The following is a 27785-nucleotide window of genomic DNA, read 5'->3' on the forward strand; positions in this document are numbered from 1 at the left end:
AAGTGACTTGCCCAAGGTCACACAGCAGACAAGTTGCAGAACTGGGATTAGAACCCATGTCCTTCTGACTTCCAGACCCAGATTTTATCTACTAGGTCATGGCGCTTTTCATTTTATAGTTTATTGAGTACTGAGTGTTTCAGTAGTTACAGGAAAAAAAATATCCACTAGTCCATGCTGCTTCTCTGCTTTGTTGAATGGAGCTCTCCCAACTGCTTAGTATAGTGCTTTGCACCTACTAAACATTCAGGAAATACCAGTGATTGATTGATTGATACCTCTGTATGAACCCTCCTTAGAGCCTGAATTTTATTTCCAACAGCAGATGCCCTGCATATTCAGGATATTTAAATGAAGCAACCTCTTGAGTTCTGTTTTTACCTTTTTTTTAATTAATCAGAAGCATGTGCCACAATGCCTTGCTTAAGAATTCCTGAAAGTTAGCACAAACACATTTCATGCTCTCTCCTCACTGCTCTGCACGATACTTCCTGTGCAAAATTTTCCTGACCTTCATTTAAGATTAGATCTCAGTAAAGCTGAGAGGGAAAGACCCCTTGGGTTTCCTAAAGATTCCTCTGATAATGCTTGCATCATTGTTTCTTTTTCTTAGACGAGAAATTAAGCAATTTGGGATGAAGCCTGGGTCCTCCAGCTTTCTTTGTTTATTTACTTAACTTCTTTTGAAGTCAGTGGCAATTAAACCTACAGAAGGGTGTGGAATTAGTCCTGTAATTAGTTTACTTCTCAGTTAAAAGTTGTGTAACTGTACTCTTTTGTTTTTTAAGCTACAGAAGACACGGGCTACTTTATTGGAAATTATCTTTGTTAATCCCAGATAAAGAAACTAAGATTAACTGTCCCTTCTTCACACTCCAATTAGTGGTTTAATGGTATTTACTGAGGTGGTGTCTTTGGAACACTTTAAAATCTTTGGGAAAGTTGATACGTAAGTCACGAGCTTAACTGTATTACAGGCAGGGATTTACAGAAGAAAAGTGGCAAACCAGCCCAACAAATTTGGATTCTTATGTTAAAATATCATTCTCTTTCAATTTAGAATCCTGTGTTGTGTAAACGAGCTGATGGATGAAGATGAAAAGGACAGGGCAAAGAGGTATGTACACCCAACTCATTTGCATCTGGGAGACTGTGACAGTGTAGAATTGCACTTGCCTTCGAATCCTCTGCTTTTTTATGGTGAAAAATGGAATCTATTTTGCCCAACCTAGAGATCCAGTGCAGGTTCACAGCTCCTAAAACACTTATTATTGCTTTTCAGTGTGGTCTGTGGCCTTTGAAGGATAGGATACCTGAATTAGAATTGCAGGACTCAGTGGTCTTTCTGAGAACTTGTGTGACTGTGAGTGTACCTGTTTATTATCATGGGACTGTGGTCATGGAAGCAACCTCCAAATAACTGTTCCTGGTTCATTTCCCAGTCAACCTCACACCTCTTTAAAGTCTCCGCTAGAGTTTGGTTCCAATGTACCCTGTTTCCGGCAGTTATTAAACTCTCTTTGTGTTGTGATCAATTTAGGGCTTCACGCAACAAATCTGAGAAGAAAAGGAGAGATCAGTTCAATGTCCTCATTAAGGAACTCTGCACAATGCTGCAGGGACATGGCCACCCTCTTAAGATGGACAAGTCTACAATACTACAGAGGACCATTGACTTCTTACAAAAACAAAAAGGTATCTGGGAATCTGGTGTGTTTTTCAATTAACCGATGGTATTTATTGAGTGCTTACTGTGTACTTCAGGGAGGGCAATTGAACTACAGTCCTCTAGACCGTAAGCTCATTGTGGGCAGGGAACATGCCTACCAACTCCATTCTATAGTGCTTAGTACAGTGCTCTGCACACAGTAAACACTCAGTAGATATGATTGATTGAGTTGGGAGATGTGATCCCTGTCCTCCAAGAGCTTAGATGGTCAGCCACAAAGCAGCATCCTGGGATGTTAGTCAACAGTAGGCAGGCACTTCATGAAATGGAAGTGGTAAATAAAACTCTTTCCTTCAACCCACCACTGTGAAGTTGAAGAGGCCTTTGTTTTTTCAGAACAGAACAGGTCTGGTTCACAGGTGGGGAAGAAGGGAATCTTGAAATGATAGTCAAGCAGATACATTGACTGTTATTTGGGTTGCAGAGACTGGCAGCAGACCATTCCCAGAACATGAATTTTGCCTGCATGGGACAATCTATGAGAAGACTGTACCCAGCAGGTTTATCCAAAGCAGTTTCTGATTAAAACTAGACTGCCTTTTTTCCCCACCATGAAATCCTTTGAAAATGTGCACTTATCATGACCAGTTATTTTAGTTTTGTAGATAGCTTAGGGCCAATATAATTTGGCCGACCAATAGAAACATCTAGCTTTATTTTATTATCTTTCATCCTACAAAGTTTGGGTTGAGGGCAAAGTGGTAACTCAGTGGGCCATTATGGGGCTGTCTGCAAGATAAAATTATTTAACATTGACATCCATAAAGGCTCATAAGCAAATCACCAATTTTTAATCATGCACTTCAAAGACACTAGAATTTAAATTGATACCACTAATTTAATTGTAATATCTAATTTGCAATTGAAACTAATTATGTAGCATGAGTACTGGTTGCAATCAACTTATGCCAATTTATTAAGCCACAGCACCCAGAGCTTAAAAGTTAATAATATTACCATAATGTTTTTCACTTCTGTAATTACTACTCCTGACTCTGGTCCTACACTTTTGGAGTGCACATATTTCCAAATGGAAAGGAGGAATAGGCTGCATTGGAAAAGGGCAGAAATCTGAGGTTGGTAGAATGGAGTTTGAATCTTGCCTCTCTGGGTCCCTTATTACCCATTTGTAAATCAGGGATAAGTATACCTATGCCATATGTATTTCTCAAAGAGGTAGTGAGAGTGCATATGAAATTCTGAGTTCTGTACTCCCCTTCCTGTCCAAGAGAGCATGAACAAGAGATTGGAAAGGGGGGCTTAGTCAGGGAAGACTTCCTGGAGGAGGTTTGCCTTCAATCAGGCTTTGAAGCTGTTGGCGGGGGAGAGTAATTGTCTGTACGATTTGAGGAAAGAGGGTATTCCAGGCCAGAGGCAGGACGTTTATTTATTTATATTAATTTCTGTCTCCCCCACTCTAGACTGTAAGCTCATTGTGGGCAGGGAATGTGTCTGTTTATTGTTCTACTGTACTCTCCCAAGCTCTTAGAACAGTGCTCTGCACACAGTAAGTGCTTAATAAAAGTGATTGAATACATGAATGAATGAATCAATCAATCTGAACACAGCCTGCCGAATAAATCTACCCAGAAGATTGGAAAGTGAGAAGTTGGAAGAGTATAGTATAAGAGTTGGAAAAGCAACTCAAAAATATGTAGGGCCTCCATCCAGTCTACACACATCCTTCTTTTATTCATTCATTCATTCAATCGTATTTATGGAGCGCTTACTGTGTGCAAAGCACTGTACTGAGTGCTCAGAAAGTACAATTTGGCAACAGATAGAGACAATCCCTACCCAACAACAGGCTCACAGTCTGGAATAGGGAGACAAACAACAAAACAAGTAGACAGGCATCAATAGCATCAAAATAGATAAACAGAATTTTAGACATATACACATCATTAATAACTTTTCCTAGTCATTCCTCGAGACTGTAAGCTTCTCCTCTAAGCTATAAGCCCTTCCTCTAGACTGTAAGCTCCTTGTGGGCAGGGAACATGTCTGTCTACCAACTCTATCATATTGTATTCTCTCAAGCACTTGTATAGTGCTCTGCACACAGTAAGTGCACAGTAAATAACATTGACTAATTCCTATCCCTTCCTGGGTCATGCCCATATGAGATGTGGCGTGGCTTAGTAGAAAGAGCACGGGCTTGGGAGTCGGAGGTCGTGGGTTCTAATCCCGGCCCTGCCGCTTGTCAGCTGTGTGACCTTGAGCGAGTCACTTTACTTTTCATGCCTCAGTTACCTCATCTGTAAAATGGGGGTGAAGACTGTGAGTCCCACGTGGAACAACCTGATTATCTTGTATCTACCCCAGTGCTTAGAACAGTGCTTGGCATATAGTAAGCACTTAACAAATACCAACATTATTATTATCATTATTATTATTATTATTATTGGACTGCACTAGGCCAGCACGTTAAGGATAGCATATGGCAACAAGTGTGCAAATTACTCTCCCCACCTTCAAAGCCTTATTGAAGGCACATCTCCTCCAGAAGGCCTTTCCTGATTAAGTTCTCATTTCCCTTCTCCCACTCCCTTCTGCATCATCCTGTTTACTCAGGGTGGCCAGGCTATCTAAGGCACTGCATCAGGTCTCCACTCAAGGCGGGGTTTTGAATCTCCCTCCTGACTTCTCTTAGTTTACTGAGAAGCAGCATTGCCTAGTGGATGAAGCATGTGCCTGGGAGTCAGAAGGACCTGGGTTCTAATCCCGGCTCTGTCACGTGTATGCTATGTGACCTTGGGCAAGTCACTTAACTTCTCTGTGCCTCAGTTACCTCATCTGTAAAAAATGGGATTGAGTGTGAGCCCAAAGTGGGACAGGGACTGTGTCCAACCTGATTAACTTGCATCTACTCCAACACTTAGAACAGTGCTTGGCACAAAGTTAGTGTTTAACAAGTACAATAATAATGATTATTTTTATTATTATTCACCACCACTGTGCACAGTCCTACAACACTCATGTCCGTATCTGTAATTTATTTAATTATATTAGTATCTGTCTCCTCTTCTAGACTGTAAACTCACTGTAGGCAGGGGACATGTCTACCAATTCTTATACTATACTCTCCCAAGTGCTTCGAACAATGCTCTGCACACAGTAAGTGCTCAGTAAATTCATTCATTCATTCAATCGTATTTATTGAGTGCTTACTGTTTGCAGAGCACTGTACTAAGCGCTTGGGAAGTACAAGTGGCAACATATAGAGACAGTCCCTACCCAACAACGGGCCCACAGTCTAGAAGAAGAAATACAATTGATTGATTGAGTGCAAATGCTGTGTGCATAGGGAATGAGATTGTTACCCCTATTTTAAGGATGCACAAGATTTACTTATGTAGGGGGAGAGAAATGAGCTCAACATATGTGAAATATTAAGGTTCTTGGTAGAAAAGCAATTCTTGGTCCTCAGTCTTCTCTAGAATATAAAGAACAGGATTCGTAGTATCAAAGAAGTATTTAAATACCCTCAGTTCTCCTATAACACATGGGTTACGTTCCTTTAAATCTTGTATTAAAGAGAACTTGCATCGTAGTATCCAACTCTTCCAGCACTATGCATAAGTGCACAAACTGTTTCTTCCAACACTGTGGCATGCTGTACCCAAATAGGCTTGTGTTATCAGATGAAAACATCCTCCCATTCCTTAACACTGCTTAGCCAAAATGTGCACTGACAGTAAGCGTTATGGTAGAACTGAGAGTACCTGGTGGGAAGTCTCCCTAAGTTATCAGTTGCCAGGTAGGACCAATCGCCAAGCTTTCAAATAATTTAAAACTTGACTTTTCAGACAAAACCCATAGGATTTCACAGTAAAAGGATAAAGAAGCAGACTTCAGTAATACATCCCCTCCCAATTATTTCTCTGTCCCTGATCACCTTTCCTGTGTACATTCAGGATATCTGACCACAATCCAGAAACGGTGTAGGATGAGGCTGTGTTCTAGAAGAGACCTTAAGAAGTTATCTGGTTCAACCAGGAGAGAGAACAGACAAATCGTGCCAAACAAATGGAGCTCCATGAGGCTCCAGGCAGGGTCCAATCCTCAAGTTCTTGCTTAGGTCTAACTTCAGTCTCTCCCGAAATCAGAATACTGGTTATTCTGCTGCCATCTTCTGCCCATTTTGAAATGCGTGCTTTCTAAAATGTGGAATAGCAGGAAGACTTTGAATTGTCAGAGGAATGGAATCACCTGGAGGCCAAGCATTAACACAACATTTTTTTCAAGATGAAGCTGTGGTGAGAGGAAAGCATATTTATTTAGTCAATCATATTTATTGATCACTTATGTGTGCAAATTAAAACAAAGTACTGAGCACTTGGGAGAGTACAATATAACAATAAAAAATATGCCATTCATATGTGAGCTGAAATTTATTGGGCAGTCAGATCCTTGTATCTATCCCCATATTTGACCAAGTAATAATAAGCTATAGGATGTGAAATCACGGTTTTACTAAAATCAATTCCAGAATCTGATCTTCAGTTAATTTACAAAGAAGCCTCCTTAGAAAAAGCCCTCATTTAATGTGGTGAGACTGCATGACTCTCTTCTGATTTCCTCTTTGGAGCGCCATCTAAATCTAACATGATATCACTTTGTGGTGTAGGCAATGGAATGACCTGATATTTCTGGAAACATCAATTGTGGATAAAGTAGCCTATGAGCTCTGAGATGTCAGGGACTGTTTGGGATATTTTGCCCTGGGCTTTGAATATGGTGAGGTCTAGATTAAAAAATAAACCATTATTCTCTGAGAGAATTAGAATTCTCAGCACTATCACAATTTGTAAAATACTGAATGTAATGTCAAAAAATTTTATTCTTTAACAGGAGTGATGTTAGTCCATGTATTTTTTTTTCTTTTAAGAAATCACAGCCCAATCAGAAGCATGCGAAATCAGACAAGACTGGAAACCCTCATTCCTTAGCAATGAGGAATTCACCCAGTTGATGTTAGAGGTAAGCCATAATGTAAAATCCATACGCTTTATGGGATTTATGAAATTGCTAATGAATCTGGATAGCAAAGAAAGGACATAAAGCTTAATCATAATAAAATTAAATAATTATTTGTCAAAGTCAATCAATGTAGACAGTTTCAACAGACCTCCCGATTCCCTTTTTCCTCAATTTGCAGAGTATTTCCTTGAATTATCAGGAAATTGCCTCAGCTTCCTTTTGTCAAACACAAACTGTAACTTCAAGGAACAAAACTTTGCTTCCATATTTTTGCTAAATTTCTTTTTTCTTTGGGCTCGTGTAAAAATTCTTGGCTGTTTAAGGCATGCTCTATATTCTTAACTTTCTTTCTAGTAGCTCATTACATACCACCTATCCATTCGTTTATCCAAACACCTTTTGAATCTGCTGATTGTTTTCTGACTGAACACCTTCCTGTGTTACTGAATTCCATATATTTCTCCATATGAAGTAGTGTCATCCTTTTGTTTGTTTGGGTTACACCATCCTCAAGCTTTAGTTGGTGTCCCATTGTCCTCTGGTGAGATTTGGTGATCCACAATTCTGTGTTCACCCTGTACATTCATTCCTTATGACTCAGTAGACTTCAGTCCAAGCCATCCTCATTCATGATTGAAAGAGCTACTGCACCTTCCAACCTTGCTTCTTTTTCTGTTAGGATATAATGACTTCTCTTTGGAAATGCTTGTACTGCTTGGGAATTTTACTTGCCAAATGAACTGGTTTGAATTAAACCGGGCAGACTAGCTTCACTCTGAACAGAGTTCCCAAGAAAGAAACTTCACAGCACTTATGTGGTTTGGTTATGCACAAGAATCAATCTATCCCAAGATAACTTGGTCTCTATGTTTTTTATTGTTCCTTCTAATTGAAACAGGACAGAATTAACAGTGATAAAATTGAGGATTGGGGCAGATGAAAGGGGTCTTTTTCACCTCTCATCTTTGCTGCTCAATTATGAAACAACATTGACGTCCATTCAGGAAGCTTCTTTCATGTTGGTTTACATTGTTATAGTTAAATAACTTAGTTTGAGGAACACACACACACGCACACACACACACACACACACAGTACTATTGTAATGGTTCACCTATGAGTTGCATGCGTGGCTGAAAATGCCAATGCGAGATCGGCAATCCAATCAATTTGGACACACAAAAAGTGGTCCTCTTGTGTTGCAGTGCTAAATGTTTTCTGCACCTGAAACTGTGCTCTCTTTTGCCCCCTTGTCTTGTCTGGAGCCAAAGTGCACTGGGCTTCCTGAGCTGTTTGCTTTCGGGAAGCTGAGCCAGGTCTGTTGGTTCAAGGCTTGTCTAGGGGGCTTGTGCTGTTGTGGTGTGCTGAAGCCATAGATAAAGCAATAAAGAAATAAGAAAAATAGAACTGTAGGAAGGAGATTATTGAACTAAGAATTGATTATTTCCACGCCGGTTCTGGGGTCTTCATTAAGGAACCTTGCATTTTCTGACTCATTCCTATCAATAACAGCTTCAATTTCAGCTTTTGCTGCTGAATATGGTTGAGGAAATGCTCTTTTCAGTGAACACATTGATAAATCAATCAATCATATTTATTGAACATTTACCATGTGCAGAGCACCCTACCAAGTGCTTGGGGCAGTAGGCAGTACAATGCAACAGAATTAGCAGATGTGTCCCCTGCCCATAGCAAGCTTCCAATCTAGAGGCCAAGATAGACATTAATATGAATAACAGAAAATTCTAACGAATGAAAAAGCCCCATACATATCTACCTTAAATAGCTTTTCTGCAATTAAGATAAAACAGTCAAAATGAAATTTGAACTGACATCAAAATAAAACTGATTTTGACTTTTTTGTTGATCATAAAAACACATTTGGAAATATTTTATAAATTGACATGTATTTGGATATTAACTAGATTCCAGGTGGAATGCATTATAATTCAATTTTAATTAACTGGTGTATTATTGATATTTAATGTTAAAAGGACTAACCATGTATATTGGATGATTAGATTTTTTATGTCTCACATTTCCTTGTTGATTTATTAGAAACTATTATTACTACTCTGTCTTTCCTTTAGGCTTTGGATGGATTTCTAATTGCACTTACCACAGATGGAATTATTATTTATGTATCTGATAGTGTCTCATCTCTTCTTGGCCATTTACCGGTAAGTTCTAAAATCAAAACAGGGAAATGGGAGGTTATATTTCTTCTTATTAAATTTTTTCTCATAAGTTTGTATTTCCCTGATAGAAAAGATTTGGGGTAGGTACCAAAGTGCCATAAATTAAATGCCTCTGTATTCACAGGTGAGCTCAAATATTGAAATCGCAATTATCTTCAGGCATAGTTGACTACACACAATAAACACAATTAGTTTACTATTGGATCCCACTGCCTTATTGGTTCACATAGGCAATGTAAACCAAAATTGAACCAGTAATTACTTCATCCTGGCAAAAGTAACTGGATTTAAATGTAAAATGCCTGATAGGGAACTTCCTTTAAATAATTCTAATGGGTCGTATATTTGTTTCTCTGTTAATGGTTATATGGTCCCGCACATAGGGTAAATAGGTCAGTGGTCCTACCTTTATCTAATATCTGTTCCATGAAAAAATAAACATTAGTGTGTGATTAATTGGATTTTCAGGTTACACTAAATACATTGACCAAATATTTTTTTCCATACCACTGAGTTATAACATCATGAGACACATCATGAGCTAATTCCTCTAAAACATGCCAGGTATATTCAGTTGAAAATACAGAGATTTCTAGAATACATTTCATTTTATGAAGAGATATTCAAATCTCTCTATTCTTACCATCCCTATTTATTGCACGCATTGTGATTTTAATAATAATGGCATATGTTAAGCACTTAACTTGTGCCAAGCACTGTGCTAAGTGCTGGGGTAAATACAATGCTATCAGATTGAACACAGTCCCTTTCCCACATGGAGCTCACCATTTAAGGTGGAGGGAGAACAGGTTATTTTATGACAATCGCTCTACAATCAAAACTGGGGTGAGGGACACAAAAATAAGGAATCATGATATATATGAGAAGCAGCATGGCTCAGTGGAAAGAACAAGAGCTTTGGAGTCAGAGGTCATGGGTTCAAATCCCAGCTCCGTCAATTGTCAGCTGTGTGACTTTGGGCAAGTCACTTAACTTCTCTGGGCCTCAGTTACCTCATCTGTAAAATGGGGATTAAGACTGTGAGCCCCCCATGGGACAACCTGATCACCTTGTAACCTCTCCAGCGCTTAGAACAGTGCTTTGCACATAGTAAGCTTGTAATAAATGCCATAATTATTATTAATCCACGGCAGCTCACAAACTTAAAGGTGGGAGGAGGATAGACACACTGGGAAAGAAATAACTGGAAAATTCAGTTCAAAAATTCCACCACAATGTCAGTTGTGAAATGATAAGCAGTAACAGCCTTGATCAATCAATCAAGCAATCAATCAATGGTAGTAAGTGCTTCTGTGTACAGAATGCGGCCCTTTTTTTGGAAAAACGGTATTAAATGCTTACTACACGTCAGGCATTTTACTAAGTGCTGGTGTAGATACAAACTGATCAGGTTGGACACAATCCATGTCCCACATGGGACTCACAGTCTTAATCCCCATTTTACAGATGAGGTAAATGGGGCACGGAGATTTGAAGTGACTGAGCGGCCATGGAAACAATCATACTTCTCCAGGTTTGAACAGTTGGGAAGGGTAGGTTTCCATTTTGGCTGCTCCTACAGGATAGGCCCCCATGCCCCCCAGTTATGATACGTGGGAAAGGAGGAGGAAGGCACTGTAACTTAAGGTGCCACCCCGTGGAACACCAAGCCCAGGTGATGTGCAGTTGTCTGTTTATGACCCTCCCTCTGGCCTGTCTTCTGTTCTGCTGCAAGCCTGGATAGTTCAGGCAGTCTTCAGAGTTCAGTCAGCAGCAGCAGCAAACTAAGGGCCTCCAGCTCTCCCAGGCAGTAACACTGAATCAGGCAACTCCCAGGCCATAAAGGGTCAGGTAAAAGCGATCCAGTTCCATGCCAAACTCACCCTGGCCCCTCTAGACTGTAAGCTCATGGTGGGCAGGGAATATCACTGTTTATTGTTGTGTTGTACTTTCCCAAGCACTTAGTATAGTGCTCTGCACATAGTAAGTACTCAATAAATATGATTGATTCAATGAATGAGTAAACAGTAGAGAACAACACAACATTTGCAGCCTTACTCTACTTTATTGATTTAATTCTTTCCAAAAACTTAAAAGCAACAAAGCCAGAAATCCCAGAAGAATTTTTTTCCATTCCCCGTACTGCAAATTCTGAAATAGTTTCAAGCTTTGTCTTGTTGTCTGTCTCCCCCTTCTAGGCTGTGAGCCGATTGTTGGGTAGGGACTGTCTCTATATGTTGCCAGCTTGTATTTCCCAAGCACTTAGTACAATGCTCTGCACACAGTAAGCGCTCAATAAATACGATTGATGAATGAATGAATTTGTCAGCTTCCTTTTTGCTACACGTTGCTGTATAGGCTACTGGGAGAAGATGTGTATTCCTTTAGGCTGATGTTTTAAGTTGTACCCTTTTGGATGAGTATAGCTCTGACAATGTGTGGGTGAGATATTTTCTAAAGCAAGGTAACAGGGCATGTGGTTACACAAGGCTTTAGATTAGAGACTGAATCACTCTTGAGATTCTTATAACCCTAGGCTATATTTGCTTAAATATTCACAGGTCATAGTCCTCTAGACTTTAAGCTTGTTATGGGCAGGGAATGTCTCTGATATATTGTACTCTCTGAAGCTCTGCACACAGTAAGTGCTCAATTGATACAATTGATTGATTGGTAGTGCTAAAATGACTGGTTAAAGCTTCAGTCTTTTGTTTAGGTTCTCAGTACCCTGACATTTTTTCTGATGATAATGATCCCCTTTAATATTTTCTCTTTTTCACAAAAATAAAAATGAAACATTTATGACAACTACCATTTTCAAGTTCCCCTTATATTTACATTATTTTTAGTATATTTTATCCTCATTTTCTAAGTCTAACTATTTCTTGTTCTTTCTGTCTCAAAGCAAAGCACATTTTTTCTATGCTTGCTAAAACATGGCCTAAATGTTTCCATAAGATTTCTGCCCTCTGAATGCTAAATAAGCAGTTTAGTGAGAGAGCGGTTATTTCTAGTGATTGCAGTCTAATGAATTAGTGAGGAAAATCAATGTCACTGTCCTTGTAGAACTGTTTTAATTCCTTCATAAATGGACTGCTTTGATTTCTATTTTCAAATGAGAAAATGATCATTCATTTGTCTTTAAAAATAAAAAGAAAAATGACCCATCCAATGGGCACTTTATTTGATATATACATTTAATACATTCTTCACAGGTTAAAAATCTACCCCAGGTTTTGTTTTTCTGTAAAGCAGACTTATAGGATTGATGTACACCTCATAATTTGCTTTTCTTCCATCCTCCATTACATTGAGGTGTCAGTCAAGCATAGTACTAGGATGTATCAAGATGGAGTATCATATACAAAAATCAGGATATTCTATCTAGATCAGATTCTTAGAAGAGCACATCAGGCTGCAGAAAGATGTAGGGAAATGGGAGACAGAAAAAGATACAAAAGCGATTTAAAGGGATGGAAACTTCGTACTGTAAAGAAAACTTAAAGGGAATTGGGAGAATTTAGCTGAACAGTAGAAAAGGCTGAGGGATGACTTAAGAATTGCCTTCAGGCAGATGGAGGATTTCTGAGGAAAGAATAACAAATAATGCACTTGAAGGCCAAACAGGGGGAAAATAAATTAAAACTGGAGAAATTTGCATTGAACATTACATATAATTTTGTGACAATCAGGGTGATAAAACACGGGGAATAACCTAAGAAGATCATTTGTAGAGTTTTCATCCCAAGAGATCTTTTCAGAAAGGACAGAAAACCACAAGTCCTGGAGGTATTAGATATATTCCTTCATTCATTCATTCATATTTATTGAGTGCTTACTGCGTGCAGAGCACTGTACTAAGTGCTTGGGGAGTACAAGTGGGCAACTTATAGAGACGGTCCCTACCCAACAGCAGGCTCACAGTCTAGAAGGCAGAGACAGACAACAAAACAAAACATGTGGACAGGTGTCAAGTCATCAGAATAAATAGAAATAAAGCTAGATGCACATCATTAAAATAAATAGAATAGTAAATATGTACAAGTAAAATGAATAGAGTAATAAATCTGTACAAATATATATATATATATATATACTGCATGGAGGCGGGGGGATGGAGCAGATGAGCTCTCCTGCCTTCCAAGTGTATTTTTCCATTAATAATAATAATAATAATAATTGGCATTTGTTAAGCGCTTACTATGTGCAAAGCACTGTTCTAAGGGCTGGGGAGGATACAGGGTGATCAGGTTGCCCCACGTGGGGCTCACAGTCTTAATCCCCATTTTACAGATGAGGTAACTGAGGCCCAGAGAAGTTAAGTGACTTGCCCAAGATCACACAGGAGACATGTGGCAGAGTCAGGATTCGAACCCATGACCTTTGACTCCAAAGCCCGTGCTCTTTCCACTGAGCCACGCTGCTTTTCTAATAGAATATCCATTCTAATTTGACTTTTAGTAACTACTAACATTTAGTAGATATCTTAACCATGATATGCAGTATTATTGAACATGACAAAACATTCTTTTGTATCAGTCAGATTTGGTGGACCAAAATATATTAAACTTTCTGCCTGAACAAGAACAGAGTGAAGTTTACAAGCTTCTCTCTCCACACGTGCTTATGACTGATCCAGTCGCAGCTGACTTTCTAAACAGTAAGTTCTTTGGTCATTGATTGAAAAGAATTAATAACAGAAATAAATCTTGCCCTCAGGCTCAGCATGATGATTTTGTAGATGAAGTATTGAGTCCTGAGATCCAAATTAGAATACCTTTGCCTTTAATTTGCTGTTGGTTGAAAGAAGGAGGCCTTGAGTAATCTGCACCTCATTATGTAAAATAGAGATTGTGTTTTTTGTTCTACAGCTCAAAGAGAGATTGAAAGCATTTATGGGATTAAATTGGTAGAGTCCTTTGAGTTATTCCCAAGAATAATAGTAGTTGAATTTTGTTCTTTTTGAATTGAAAAATAAACTTCCAGTGCTAATCCAAGCACTTTTTCCTATCCCACCTTGGCTACTGCATCAGCCTCCTTGCTGACCTCCCAGCTTCCTGTCTCTCCCTACTTCAGCCCATACTTCACTCTGCTTCCCAGATGATTTTTCTAAAAATCTGTTCAGTCCATTCCCCCACTTCTCAAGAACCTCCAGTGGTTGCCCATCCACCTCCACATCAAACAGAAACTTCTTACTATCAGCCTTAAAGCCCCTAGCTTGGGGATACCCTTTTCATAGGAAATGCTTCCCCTTATTGCATTAGCATTATTTTAGTCATCAGTTAAGAGACATTGGAAGTTGGCACCCTATGTTTGTTGGGAGCTCCCCTTAGCCCAAGGTCCTGGGCAGCAGTTTTCAGTGCCTCACCCCAACTCTCCAATTTGAGAGCCACATTTAGTTCCAAGAAGAGTCAGATATGACTGCCAAACCATGGGTTACTTATGCCAGCTCTAGAAGTAGGATTGGCACATTACGGTCCACAGGCCAAATCTGGCCTGCCAAGGCATTTGATCCAACCCCCGGGCTGAAGATCTAGTTTAGACATAAGACTTTAGTTCCGCACGTGCCATCTCTTACCTGGCTCCAAACCAGCTATGGAAGGAGGTAGCAGCCCTGGTCTATTGGCTTCCACAGAGCAGGACTTCGAGGGCAACCAGCTGCCACGGATGGTTCACATTTAAAAAAGAGCTGCTACAACAGAGAAAGTGTATGAGGTAAATCCTTGCCCACTTCCCTGCCCAACAGCTGGCCAGGAGAAGTTGGCATGTGGCCTTCAATGTAGTTGAAAAATATCTGTGAGCGACATCTGGACAAATAACTACTCACCTTTGATATAGTAGGTATTTTCTGTTGCCTGGAATAATCATTCTGACTTTTCATAAATAGGCTATGATTGAATATTGCCCTCATTACAGTTTAAAATATTTGATTCCTCTCCTGTTCTTGTCTCCTAAATTGTGTGATTTAGGGTTTTTTTTCATTTAAAATGAATCTGTGAATGAGCATTATGTAAGACATAATTAATGATTCCAACTTACAGACCTAGAACAGAAGAGTAAATAGCTTCAGTTGTTTTGGGAAGATGAGAACTTCCTTTTAAGCTAGTCTAGCAAAAGAATAATTTTTCACAACCAGGTACCCATATCTTGACAAGCAGGCAAAAAATGTTAAGATAAATGCAATTTGGTTATTTTCCTTTTCTTTCAGCTGAAAAACAAATAGAGTTTTGCTGCCATTTAGCGAGAGGAAGATTAGATTCCAATGAACCTTTGACCTACGAATATGTGAAATTTGTAGTGGAATTTAAATTTTTTACTCATGGTAAGTCATTTCTTCTGTCTGACTCATCTAACAGAAGTTTATACCTGCATTGGTACTTTCCACTTACACATACTTTTTATCTCCATTGATCTTCTCCCACAGGCATCATATTTTGAATTTTTAACCTTGGAATATGAAAAACAGGACTCAAAAGTTGGTGGGTTTTCAAGGGAAATTTAAGAATGTCATCGGTGTGATCCAATGGACAGCCCCCATGCCTTCCTCAGGTTTAGGAAAGTCCAACAGGTCTCTTTTGCAGAGATTTTTATTGTCCAGGCAACTCCTAGACAGTAAGATCCCACCCCAAGTTTTTCCCCTTATTCATTCATTCAATCGTATTTATTGAGCACTTACTGTGTGCAGAGCACTGTACTAAGCGCTTGGGAAGTACCAGTTGACAAGAGATAGAGATGGTCCCTACCCAACAATGGGCTCACAGTCTAGAAGGGGGAGAAAGAAAACAAAACATGTACACCGGTGTCAAAACAGTCAGAATAAATAGAATTACAGCTTTATTGCTATGTGCCAAGCATTCTGCTAAGTGCTGGGGTAGTTACAAAATAATCAGGTTGGACACAATCCTGTCCCACATGGGGCTCACAGTCCAAGCAGGGAAGAGAATAGGAATTTCCTCCCCATTTCACAGATGAGGAAACTAAAGCACAGAGACTTCAAATGGCTTGCCCAAGGTCACACAGCAGGCAAGCGTTGCCATGGGGAAGCAATTCCAGGCCCAGTTCTCTTTCTAGTAGGCAACACTGCTTATCTTTAATATTGGGGAGGGAACTGGAGCTGGGAGGGGGAGTCTAAGTCTAACCCAAGAGATCTTTTCCCTCATCCTTGTTCTTACTTATAATTGCATTTAGTTCACATCTGTACTCTCCATCTGTATCCATTTTTCATCCCACAAACATTAATTTTTACTTAGGCGGCTGCAAAATATTTTACAATGTCTAGCGTGCTCTGCACACAGTAAGCACTCAATAAATATGATTGACTGACTGACTAAACACAAATATATAGCTCTCCCAATAAAGTCCATGCCTAAATTCCACTATTGGAGGAATCTGATTCAGGAATTTTAATCAGAAGTTCCCTAATTCTACATTCAGGGATGATTAATTTACATCCTGTTAAGTGTTATCATCAGTTTTGGAACTTCTTTTGAACATTTAGAATTTAGTTAATCCCTGTTCAATTGAGAATTGTTTTGTCATACTTTCCTCAGCTACTGCCTTATATGATTCCTAATATTTATCAAGAGAGTCTCAGTCTTCCCTCAGCTATGAGGAGACACTTTTTAAAGGTGTCCTTACCCTGAACATTATAGGTTAAACTGACATGACTCTAGATGATGTTGATCTGGAAATGCAGACAGTCGTTTTCCATGTAATACCAGAAATTGGCTGTTTCCCATAGTGGAAAGCAGGCATTTGCAAAATCTATAAATCTGGACTCAAGGGGCCATGGACTGGGAATTTTGTAGTATTTTTTTTTTTTGCCACTTAGATAAGATTTTGAAGATTGTAAGAACTACAGGGGGTCCTTGACTTGATTAGAGGAGGGGAAGGTTTGGGGAAGGTGGGTGAAAGCAGAAGGCAGGTTCCTGATAACTCTAAAACTAACCTTGAAAAAAATAAATTCCTCTGTAAATACCACATTCCACTGAAGCTTATTTTTACACAGCTGGGTACACTTTGAGGTGTACCCATCCCAAGACTATGTATTTTCAGCTCTTAAAACTTAAAGGAAACAATGTGATCCTCTTTGTGACTACCTAATATAGCTGCTTTTCCTAGGGTTGTTTCTGCCCAGCAGAAGGGATACATTTTTTTTCTTTTAGCAATTCAAAATAATCTACTGAGCAATAGCTTATGTAGGAAACAACATAGAAGGAGGCCAGTACAAGTAAATTGATTAGCAAGAAGGACTTCTGTGTTTAGGATGGGGAGGGAAGGAAAACAGCTTTGTGGTTCAGAATTGCTTTGTGTTTCCTTGGTGACTGAGGACAAGATGACAAGTGGCATGGTTGTATGCCAGTTATCTGCCTGAACATCTCATGAATCGGCTTGGTTTCAAAAATGCTGATTGTGATGTTTGTGTTCCTGCCTACTTTAGTGCCTACACCCTCGTGTAATGGTTTTGAGTCAGCTATTGCAAGGGCTTTCAAATCAGCAACAGAGGAACAGATTTGCCTGGTAGCAACAGTTCGTCTGGTCACGCCACAATTTTTAAAGGTGAGTGACCTCAGTCTGGGCTTCTTCTCAGTAAGGGTTGTTTCAAAGAATTGCTTACCATTTGCATACTTCCATTTTTCTCTTTTTCTCCCTTCAGAGGAAAGATTACTCATTTTTTGACCCTCTGTGCTTACTTGGAAAGAAAATCTTGGTAGAGGCCTCCAAAGAATCCATTTTTCATAAAAGCTTAAGCATTTTCATCTGAAGTGGTGTTTCTGAATTTTGGGGCCACCTTTCAGAAATGCTTGTCTCTCCATTTTTTGTACTACTTATAGAATAAACAATAAAGAGAAAGTATTTTTGAAATTTGTCCTCAAAATTCAGACACTTAGTCTTTCAGATTTTGTAGATCGATTTTAGTTTTACCTTCACATTTGACAGGCTGGTAAACAGCTGTGGTGGCGAAGCTGAAAAATAATGTTATTTTTCTCTAAACCATCCATTATTTAAAAGAAACCTAGCCTAAAAGATAGGGAACTAAACTGGAAGGCACAGTTTTAGTTCCTATCTCTGGCTCTGCCTATAGTCTAACTCACTCAATTTTAGTTTCACAGTTCTCTCTCTCTCTTACCTCCTTCCCTTCCCCACAGCACCTGTATATATGTATATATGTTTGTTCATATTTATTACTCTATTTATTTATTTATTTATTTATTTTACTTGTACATATCTATTCTATTTATTTTATTTTGTTAATATGTTTGGTTTTGTTCTCTGTCTCCCCCTTCTAGACTGTGAGCCCACTGTTGGGTAGGGACTGTCTCTATATGTTGCCAACTTGTACTTCCCAAGCGCTTAGTACAGTGCTCTGCACACAGAAAGCTCTTAATAAATATGACTGATTGATTGATTGATTGGAAAAATAGATAGTAATACCTACCCCTTTCTGACACACGATATAATGGTCAGATTCTCAGCCTCGTTGTCTCCCACATATAGTCTTCTTTATGATTACTTCCTTCTTTTTCTTTAATTTTCAAGATATTATTCCCTTATTTGTTGTGCTGCATTATGAGGCCCAGATAGTATCAGAAAAGAGCTAGAGTTTCTTAGAGAAAGGTGACCTGCAAAATCAAGGTTTATTTTTGATGATCGTTCTGAGTATCAAAAGAGTAACCATATTTTGCAGGAACTTTGCAATGTAGAAGAGCCATGTGAAGAATTTACATCAAGACACAGTTTGGAATGGAAGTTTCTTTTCCTGGACCACAGGTGAGAAGCTTTTTCCTTCCGAGGTACATTTTTGAAACAAAATATAATTTTTTAAAAAGAAATAAGTAAATTTAGAAGCTAAAGAATGTGAAAAATATCTTTAAGTGAAACTAGATTCTCCAAGTGAATGTCTGATTAAAGTCAATGTAGCCTTTCTTTCATGTTAAATTTGAAAATGAATAAAAGTAAACCAGAAGTTGAGTGAATACCAAGAGCCAGATTTGATGAAGATGTAGGGTGAAGTTGTAACTTTAATCAGCCTTTGCTTATTCTGATCAGCTATGGAGAATAAAGACAAAGTTGACATTAAAGAAAAGGTGAATAGATGGTTTTGAAGGGATTAAGTAGCTTTATTAGAATTCAGAGTGGCTAGAATCCTTATTCTTCCTCCTCTCTGTCCTGAGTCAGTCCACCTGGGCCCCAAGGACCAGTTTGTACGCTGACTTTGTACAGTGCTGGGCACATAGTTTGTGCTGAACCATTGCTACAATTATTAAGTGATCCAAATTTATACCACTCGTAAATTGATCTTGACCCAACAGGATGGAAGTTGACTGATCTCTTTTGGGACAGGCACTTCACCACCGACTGCTGTATGACTGAATCTTTCCAGCTCATCTAGACCCATCCATTCAGTGTTATTCTAGAAGCTGACCACTGTCCATTAACTTTTAGTTCTACCTTAAAGTGAAGTGGGTTGGTGACAAGGTGTGGGAGTAACAGAGAGGGTATAGGAAATAAGTCCATTTCTCATTCCCTCATGACATGCCCATCTGCCCTGTTGTTTTGGTGATCAGATAAGCAGGAAGGAAAGACTTCATTACTGACTGCTCTACAAACACTTTGATGTTGTTTGAAATGCCACATGTGGGTCTTTGTGAGAACTCCATGAAAGTTTTATATTATTCCAATGCAGCATTTCAGCTACAAATTTGTATCAGTTGCTTACAGCTCCGTATTTGTTCATCCTTTCAATCTTGTGTTTCTCTCTCCTCTGGCTGGAGTTGGTAAGCTTCTGTTCGTATACTCAGCAGTCCAGCAGGGCAGTCCACTTAATTCTTGATTTTGTAATTCTACTCTTAGGTCAGCTTTAATGGATTTGTCCATATCGTTGACCTGGATCGAATTATTCAGCTCTCTGTGGAAAATGTTCAGGGGGCTTCCGTAAGGAGTGCCTGTTAACCCACAAAAAAGATACATCTTTCAAATTTTCATCTGAAGTGCCACATTTGTGTGTGCCCGCTATTACTTCCAGATCCAGTTAAATTTCCTTTAATGGCAACACAGTGAACTCCCACAACGATACCATTATTTTAAAATGTGTGTCCTGGATTTGCCTTCCTTTCTTCTGATTTCTGGCTCAGGATTTGCAGGAAATGAGGGAGGATGAGAGGTTTGGCAGTGTATAGGGGCTCTTTAGGATCCTGTGGGTTCCTCTAATTGGATGGTGTACTTTTTCCTCAGCTCCCATTGAAATTGACCTTCTAGATAGATGGGGATGTGCTAAAATAACTCCTCTGGAAGGGCTAGGTGTAGAGTTGGGGGTCAACTCATTGTGGGCAAGATGTGTCTGTTTGTTGTTGTATTGTACTCCCCCAAACACTTAATACAGTGCTTTGCACACAGTAAATAATCAATAAATACAATTCAATAAATGAATGAACTGGCAGTATTTTAGTAGAATCAGTACTGGAAAAAACATTCCAGAGACTCTTTTCAAACTGTCTGCCCCTGCCACTGAAGATATGCACTATCCAAGGTAAATTAGAATTTTCCACAATTTAGGTTTTTTTAAAAACAATCCTTCCCCCACCCCTATGAAATGGGTAAAAACATGAGTTTTGCATTATTTCATACCATGTGCTGTTGATGTTTACCAGTGGAAGCAATGTTCAATGATGTGTCATTAATGCTAGAAAAAATGATAGAGACTTTCAGTTTGTAAGTGGCATCTTGGTGATATATTAGGCACTTAAGGAAGGACATTAACCCTTTCAGGCCTCAAGAACCTACATGAGTGTTCATCAGAGCATTTCATAATCCCATCACTCCTGTTTAAGAGACTTGGAGAGAAGAAGTGTTGACCCTAACTTCACATTTTTTTAAAATGGTATTTGTTAAGTACTTACTATGTGCCAGGTATATACAATGTAGATACAAGATAATCAGATTGCATACCATCCATGTCTCACATGGAGCTCATGGTCTTAATCCCCATTTTACAGATGAGGTAACAGGCACAGGGAAGTGAAGTGACTTGCCTATGGTTACACAGCGTTCAAGTGGCGGAGTCGGGATTAGAACCTAGATGCTTCTGACTCCTAGCATCATGCTCTATCCACTAGGCCACACTGCTTCACATCTTTGGCACTTTAATAATAATAATAATAATAATGGTATTTGTTAAGTGCTTACTATGTGCCAAGCACTGTTCTAAGCACTGAGGTAGATACAAGGTAATCAGGTTGTCCCATGTGGGGGTCACACTTTTAATCCCCATTTTACAAACGAGGCAACTGAGGGACAGAGAAGTTAAGTGACTTGCCCAAGGTCACACAGCAGATCTTGTTTTGTTGTCTGTCTCCCCCTACTAGACTGAGAGGCCGTTGTTGGGTAGGGATTGTTTCTCTCTCTTGCCAAATTGTACTTCCAAGTGCTTAGTACAGTGCTCTGCACACAGTAAATGCTCAATAAATACAATTGGATGAATGAATGAATGACAAATGGCAAAGGTGGGACTAGAACCTACATCCTCTGATTCCCAAGCCCATGCTCTTTCCACTAGTCATGCTGCTTTAAGAGTTAAGCTACCCAAGTAAGCAAGTCAGTAATGAAATTTAAGATCAAAACCTATCTATCCTGGTCCTACACATTACCTCCTAAGCAATTTCCTTCTCAGAGTATTTGTGATTTTTAGTAGTAGTAATAATTTTAAGCACTTTCTGTGTGTAAAGCACAGCACTGTACAAACCTTCATAAAGAATTCTCAGTAGGTATTAGGCACTGTCTCTCTCCCTTGGTAGCGACATTAATATTTCATGGCATTCCCTTTAGAGGAAGGTTGTTCTTGTCCAGAAAAAGCAGCCCAGCTAAGGATTCCACATGCTTTTTTTTTTCCATATTAAAGTTTTTTTTTCTCATCTGTGAATATCTGTAGTTCCTGAAGCCCTAGATTGCTAGAGTTAAAGGCTTTCCTGAGGGTCAATTCTGAATATCATCATCTTCAAATATTAGGCAAAGCTGAAAATGAGTTTCATTTTCATAATCTTAAGGCAGCTCTGACTTTTTTCTCATATTTAACTTTTACCTTATTTCAAACCAGTCCTGACCCCATCCTCAGTTACATGGCAAGTTATTTTTGATTAGTCTAAAAAATATGAAATAACTGAACAGTTTATAATATATAGACTGTGAGCCCATTGTTGGGTAGGGACCATCTCTATATGTTGCCAACTTGTACTTGCCAAGCGCTTAGTACAGTGCCCTGCACACAGTAAGCGCTCAATAAATACGATTGAATGAATGAATGAATGAATGGACTTGATTTAAAGCTCTTAGTTAAAAATTATCTTGGGAAGTAAATTAACTTTGAAAAATGATATCAAAGCATTTGTTTTAAAAACCCAAGCTACCTAATATTGAAATGACACAGTTTATTTGCAAGTAAGTAAACCTTATGGCTATCATAGATCAGATTTCTGGGCTATTTCAAAAGAAGTAACATGGAAACCTGGAGAAAGTAATTTTGCTTATACATGTTGGCAGCTGGTTTCTTCATGTGGACATAAACAAATTTTCTTCTTCTGATGTGTTTTTCATTTTGCTTTAGCAGTGTATGAAATTGAATACGAGGCGAGTTCCCCTACTTGATAACACTCAGCTCTTCCTTTGCATCTTTCACCGTAGGATATTTGAGTGCTTTATAAACACTGCCTTATTAACACTTACAATGTGATTAGGAAGGAGGGAAAAAATATGCGGGTCGGTCCCAGCTCCTTTTTCTTTTTAATGTACCTCGACCACAATGTACCTTGCTGTATTTTGATCTTGTCTGTCTTTCCACTGACCCCTTGCCCACATCATCACTCTGTCCTGGAACTTCCTCCTCCTGCATATCTGGTAGACCAACATTCTCCTCACTTTCAAAGGTCAGCTAAAATCACACCTCCTCCAAGAAGCCTTCCCTGATTAATCACACATTTCCCCACCCTATTTGTCATCCCTTCTGCATCATCTACAGACTTGGGACTGTACTACTATGCAGTTTGATATTCATCTCATCCCCAGCCCCACAGCAGGGAACGTTTCTTTTTTGTTGTACTGTACTCTCCCAGGTATTTAGTTCAGTGCTCTGTACATAGTAAGCACTCAATAAATATGATTGATTGATTGATCTTTTAAAGCTGCCTAGTATTTAACTCAACTGTTTATCTTTTAAAATTTCTGCATTGTGGTAATCTCTGCTGATAAGGGTATAATTAACCACTTATATTTGGGGAACTTCTCCATCTCACACTTTAAAAATTTTTTTTAAGTAATGATAGATTGAATCCAATACCAAACAAAGTTTACAACCAATTTTAGACTGGGAACAAGTACCTGAATCTGAATGTACTGGTCTTAACCACAGAAAATCTCTAATGCTCCCTGTTTCTTTTTGAGGAAAAATGCACAATATATTGTAGACAGTTTTTTAGTAGACTTGCTTATTTTTATTTTTATGATTTCACCAGTGTGAATCAGATTTTTCTATCAACTGAACATAATAGTAGTAGTATCTGTGAAGTGCTTACTATGTACTAACACTTAGGTAAATACAAGATAACCAGGTTGGACACAAGTCCCTGTCCCACATGGAGCTCACAGTCTAAGTAGGACAACAGAAGAGAGATTTAATCCCTATTTTGCAGACACAGAGAAATGTAGTGACATGCCCAGGGTCACACAGTGGGCAGGCGGCAGAGTTGGGATAACTCCTGACTCCCAGGGCTGTGTTCTTTTCACTAAGCCACATTGTTTCTCAAATATGTCTTGTCACTTCTTAATTCCAGTTTCTATGTTGGGTTTCATCCCCCACAGACATTGTCTTGTATTGTAGAGTCTTCAGTTTCATTCTTCCCAAGAGTGTCTTTGGTGTTTACAGCCTTCTCAGGCCAAGCCCTGGACACGTTCAGAAAGTGACTCTTTTCATTCATTCATTAAATCATATTTATTGAGCGCTTACTGTGTGCAGAGCACTCACTGTACTAAGCACTTGGGACGTACAAATCGGCAACCTATAGAGATGGCCCCTACCCAACAATGGGCTCACAGTCTAGAAGGTGGAGACAGACAACAAAACAAAGCAAGTAGACAGGTGTCAATACCAGAGTATACCTGCCATTCCTGACTTCTGAAAGAATACTAATTGCATTTCAAACAGTCCCTGTTGTTTGTTTGATCCCATGCACTGATAAAGAGGCCAGTATCATCAACAGTCAATCCTATTTATTGAGCACATCCTGTGTGCAAAGCACTGTACTAAGCAAGTGGGAGAGTACGGCTTCAAGGCTCTCCATCACCTCACCCCCTCCTACCTCACCTCCCTTCTTTCCTTCTACAGCCCAGCCCGCACCCTCTGCTCCTCTGCCGCTAATCTCCTCACTGTGCCTCGTTCTCGCCTGTCCCACCATTGACCCCCAGCCCACGTCCTTCCCCTGGCCTGGAATGCCCTCCCTCCGCACATCCGCCAAGCTAGCTCTCTTCCTCCCTTCAAAGCCCTACTGAGAGCTCACCTCCTCCAGGAGGCCTTCCCAGACTGAGCCCCCTCCTTCCTCTCCCCCTCCTCCCCCTCCCCATCCCCTGCCTTACCTCCTTCCCCTTCCCAAAGCACCTGAATATATGTGTATATGTTTGTACATATTTATTACTCTATTTATTTTACTTGTACATATTCTATTTATTTTATTTTGTTAATATGTTTTGTTCTGTTGTCTGTCTCCCCCTTCTAGACTGTGAGCCCACTGTTGGGTAGGGACCATCTCTATATGTGGCCAACATGTACTTCCCAAGTGCTTTGTACAGTGTTCTGCACACAGTAAGTGCTCAATAAATACGATTGAATGAATGAATGAATACAGTATAATAATATAACAGACATAGTCCCTGCCCACAACGAGCTTACAGTCTAGAGGGGGAGAATGGACTTGTCTGAATTATAGATTTTGAAATCTTTATTTTAGATTTGTAAATGATGGTCTTTAAATTCATGGCAGCTGAATTTGTGTTTATGCAATCGATGTTAGGGCTCCACCCATCATCGGATACTTACCCTTCGAGGTGCTGGGAACATCAGGATATGATTATTATCACGCTGATGATCTGGAGTTACTCGCTAGGTGTCATGAACATCGTAAGTTTCATTTTTTTTTGTTTTAATGAATTGTAGTGCTAATTGGTACCTATAGTCCTTTTTTCTTTTCATGTAAAATAACAAAACTGTAAAATCAGAAAATTTTAGGGAAGAGTTACAGCATGTGGTAATTATAAAACATACTTTTCTGAGTGAAATAGTCTTGTAGGATTATTTATAATGGCTGCAACAAGCTATTGTTGTCTATTCAGAATAAATATTAGGTATCATGTCTCAAATTCAGTTTTTCTGTCTTTATTCCAGGGTAACTGCCTGTTAGTTGGGTGAAACCAATCTGTTAACATATAATTAAAACAAGAATGGAATTTACTATCTTAGAGGTAGAGTCAGGAAATGAGTAATCCAAATGGTTTAAACTTTAAAATTTAGCTTTATTAAATATTTATTTTCTAATAATAATAGCAACAATAATAATGGCATTTGTTAAGCACTTTCTATGTGTCAGGCACTGTTCTAAGTGCTGGGGGAGTTGCAAGCTAATTAGGTTGTATACAGTCCCTGTCCCACATGGGGCTCACAGTCTTAATCCCCATTTTACAGATGTGATAACTGAGGCACAGAGTTGAATGACTTGCCCAAAATCACGAATGGACATGAATTGGTATATGTACACGTGTGTGTGTGTGTAGTGAAAAGTCAACAATATTAAGATTTCAAATTATGTCACATAAAAAGCAGGACATCTTTTAAAAAGTTTTATGAAATAAACCAATATGAACCCCATGAGTTTCCTTTTGAAGTGTGATTGATATAAAAATGCATGCAGTATTTGCCAGACACTACCTCTTAAAGATGCTTGTGTCTGGTACAGACAGGAGGACAGAATGGTCTGTATTTCATGAAAAACTTTCCAGGCAATGAAAGAAAGGTAATTCGAAATGTCTAATAATATTCATATTTCTGTATTTCCAAATATCTGAATGAAATTAGAGTGCAAATATCATCTGAATTTTCAATAGTTGTTCTTTTCTTCCTTTTTTTAAAACAAAATCTAGTAATGCAATTTGGAAAAGGAAAGTCCTGTTACTATAGGTTCTTGACGAAAGGTCAACAGTGGATTTGGTTGCAAACTCACTATTACATCACTTATCACCAGTGGAATTCCAAGCCTGAATTCATTGTTTGCACACATACTGTTGTAAGGTAGGAAGTGGCTTCTTTGCTTTAAAAAACATCCTTTTATTTGTCTTTTGAGTTTCCACTGTGTTTGTGATTTAAATATTCCCCTGGGTGTTGACTTTTAGGGATCTATGTAATATAAAATCAATTCCCTGAAGAGCTTGGAAAATTTCTTTATTAGCCAGATCAATAAGGCAAATGTGATGATTATGATATTTGTTAAGCACTTATTATATGTCAAGGACTGTTCTAAATGTTGAGGTGTAGATACAAGTTAATTAGGTCTGACACAGTCCCTGTCCCACCTTAAAGTTTTTATATTTGCACAAGAATTACTTCATTATGACTCTGGTTCTTTTACTACAACAGGCTTGAACATCCCAAAATATCTATTTCAGAGACCTTTTGTTTAATTCTATTTCTTCTGACAATTTTGACACCTGTCTATATGTTTTGTTAGTTGTCTGTCTCCCCCTTATAGACTGTGAGCCGGTTGTTGGGTAGGGACCCTCTCTATATGTTGACGACTTGTACTTCCCAAGCGCTTAGTACAGTGCTCTGCACACAGCAAGCGCTCAATAAATACAATTGAATGAATGAATGAATAAAGACAGAGTTTGGAAACTGAATGCATTGCTATAAGCCTAGAGAGCCTGAAAAGCCAGTGCCGAATTTTCCATATTCACCTCTTCCTATTTCTCAATCATGAAAATTTTATCATGAGCAAGAGAGATGCAGATACTGTTCTAGCACCATCTTGCTAATTCTCACCCCTGTTCTGAAGTATATTTCTTTTTAATCACCAAGGTTACATTACCATCCAGGAAAACAAGTGGATTAATCTGTATGCTATGTTAGAGCAATTGTAATTATATAACTTCAAATAGGCAGCTCCTTTCAGCACACAATAAGACCTCAATAAATACCATTGATTGATTGACTGATTACCATAAGAGAAATATTTTTGTAGTTGAACCAGATTCTCAGCTGGACCATGGAAAATCTTGCTTTTGTGGAAATGGAGATGAATTATACGTGCCCCAGATAATGCAGAGTTCCTTTTATTTTAATAAACCAAATTCTATAGTATTATCACAAAGAATTCTATGCTTGAAAGATTGACAAATTAGAGTTCATTCACTTTCGCATTCTGTACTCCAGACTGTCTTGAAACAAGCTATCCATTGAGCTACTATTAAGAAAAATGCCTTTGTAATCATTTCAATTGTTTATAGTTATTTGTAGGTGGCAATCAAGAAGAGAAATCATAATTTGAATAGCCCTAGATGCCAATTCATTCTCTACATTTTTTTCTCCCAGTTATGGAGACGTTCGAGCAGAAAGAAGACGAGATCTAGGGCTTGAAGAATCATCAGTGGAGCTGGCTGCTTCTTCCTTAAAGGTATGCAGAGCTGTCAGAGGGGAAAACAGGGACTATGGGATAAGGAAAAGGGGATTTAGGGACCAAAAGGAAATGGAGAGGGAGAAAAAAATGAAGTTGAGAAAGGAAAGTGCCTAGCGGGAAGGAAGAAAAATAGTGTCAATATGATGCAGTATCAGGGTAAATCAGAAG

General features: G+C 38.9%; 1 protein-coding gene across 2 annotated transcripts in view; it reads left to right on the plus strand.

Annotated features, from left to right (window-relative positions):
• PASD1 (PAS domain containing repressor 1) overlaps positions 1–27785 on the plus strand; it is a 106301-nt gene that overhangs the window by 53529 nt on the left and 24987 nt on the right. For both annotated transcript variants that reach the window (XM_038748490.1, XM_038748492.1), the window contains exons 2-12: positions 1061–1117; positions 1541–1695; positions 6621–6712; positions 8803–8892; positions 13450–13570; positions 15119–15232; positions 17351–17469; positions 18599–18681; positions 24966–25072; positions 26089–26236; positions 27533–27614. In XM_038748490.1, the coding sequence (XP_038604418.1) occupies positions 1086–1117; positions 1541–1695; positions 6621–6712; positions 8803–8892; positions 13450–13570; positions 15119–15232; positions 17351–17469; positions 18599–18681; positions 24966–25072; positions 26089–26236; positions 27533–27614 (1143 nt within the window). In that variant the 5' untranslated portion in view covers positions 1061–1085. The remainder of the gene's footprint in view (positions 1–1060; positions 1118–1540; positions 1696–6620; positions 6713–8802; positions 8893–13449; positions 13571–15118; positions 15233–17350; positions 17470–18598; positions 18682–24965; positions 25073–26088; positions 26237–27532; positions 27615–27785) is intronic.

Source organism: Tachyglossus aculeatus, chromosome 6 (assembly GCF_015852505.1).
Source record: "Tachyglossus aculeatus isolate mTacAcu1 chromosome 6, mTacAcu1.pri, whole genome shotgun sequence".
NCBI classification, from domain to species: domain Eukaryota; kingdom Metazoa; phylum Chordata; class Mammalia; order Monotremata; family Tachyglossidae; genus Tachyglossus; species Tachyglossus aculeatus.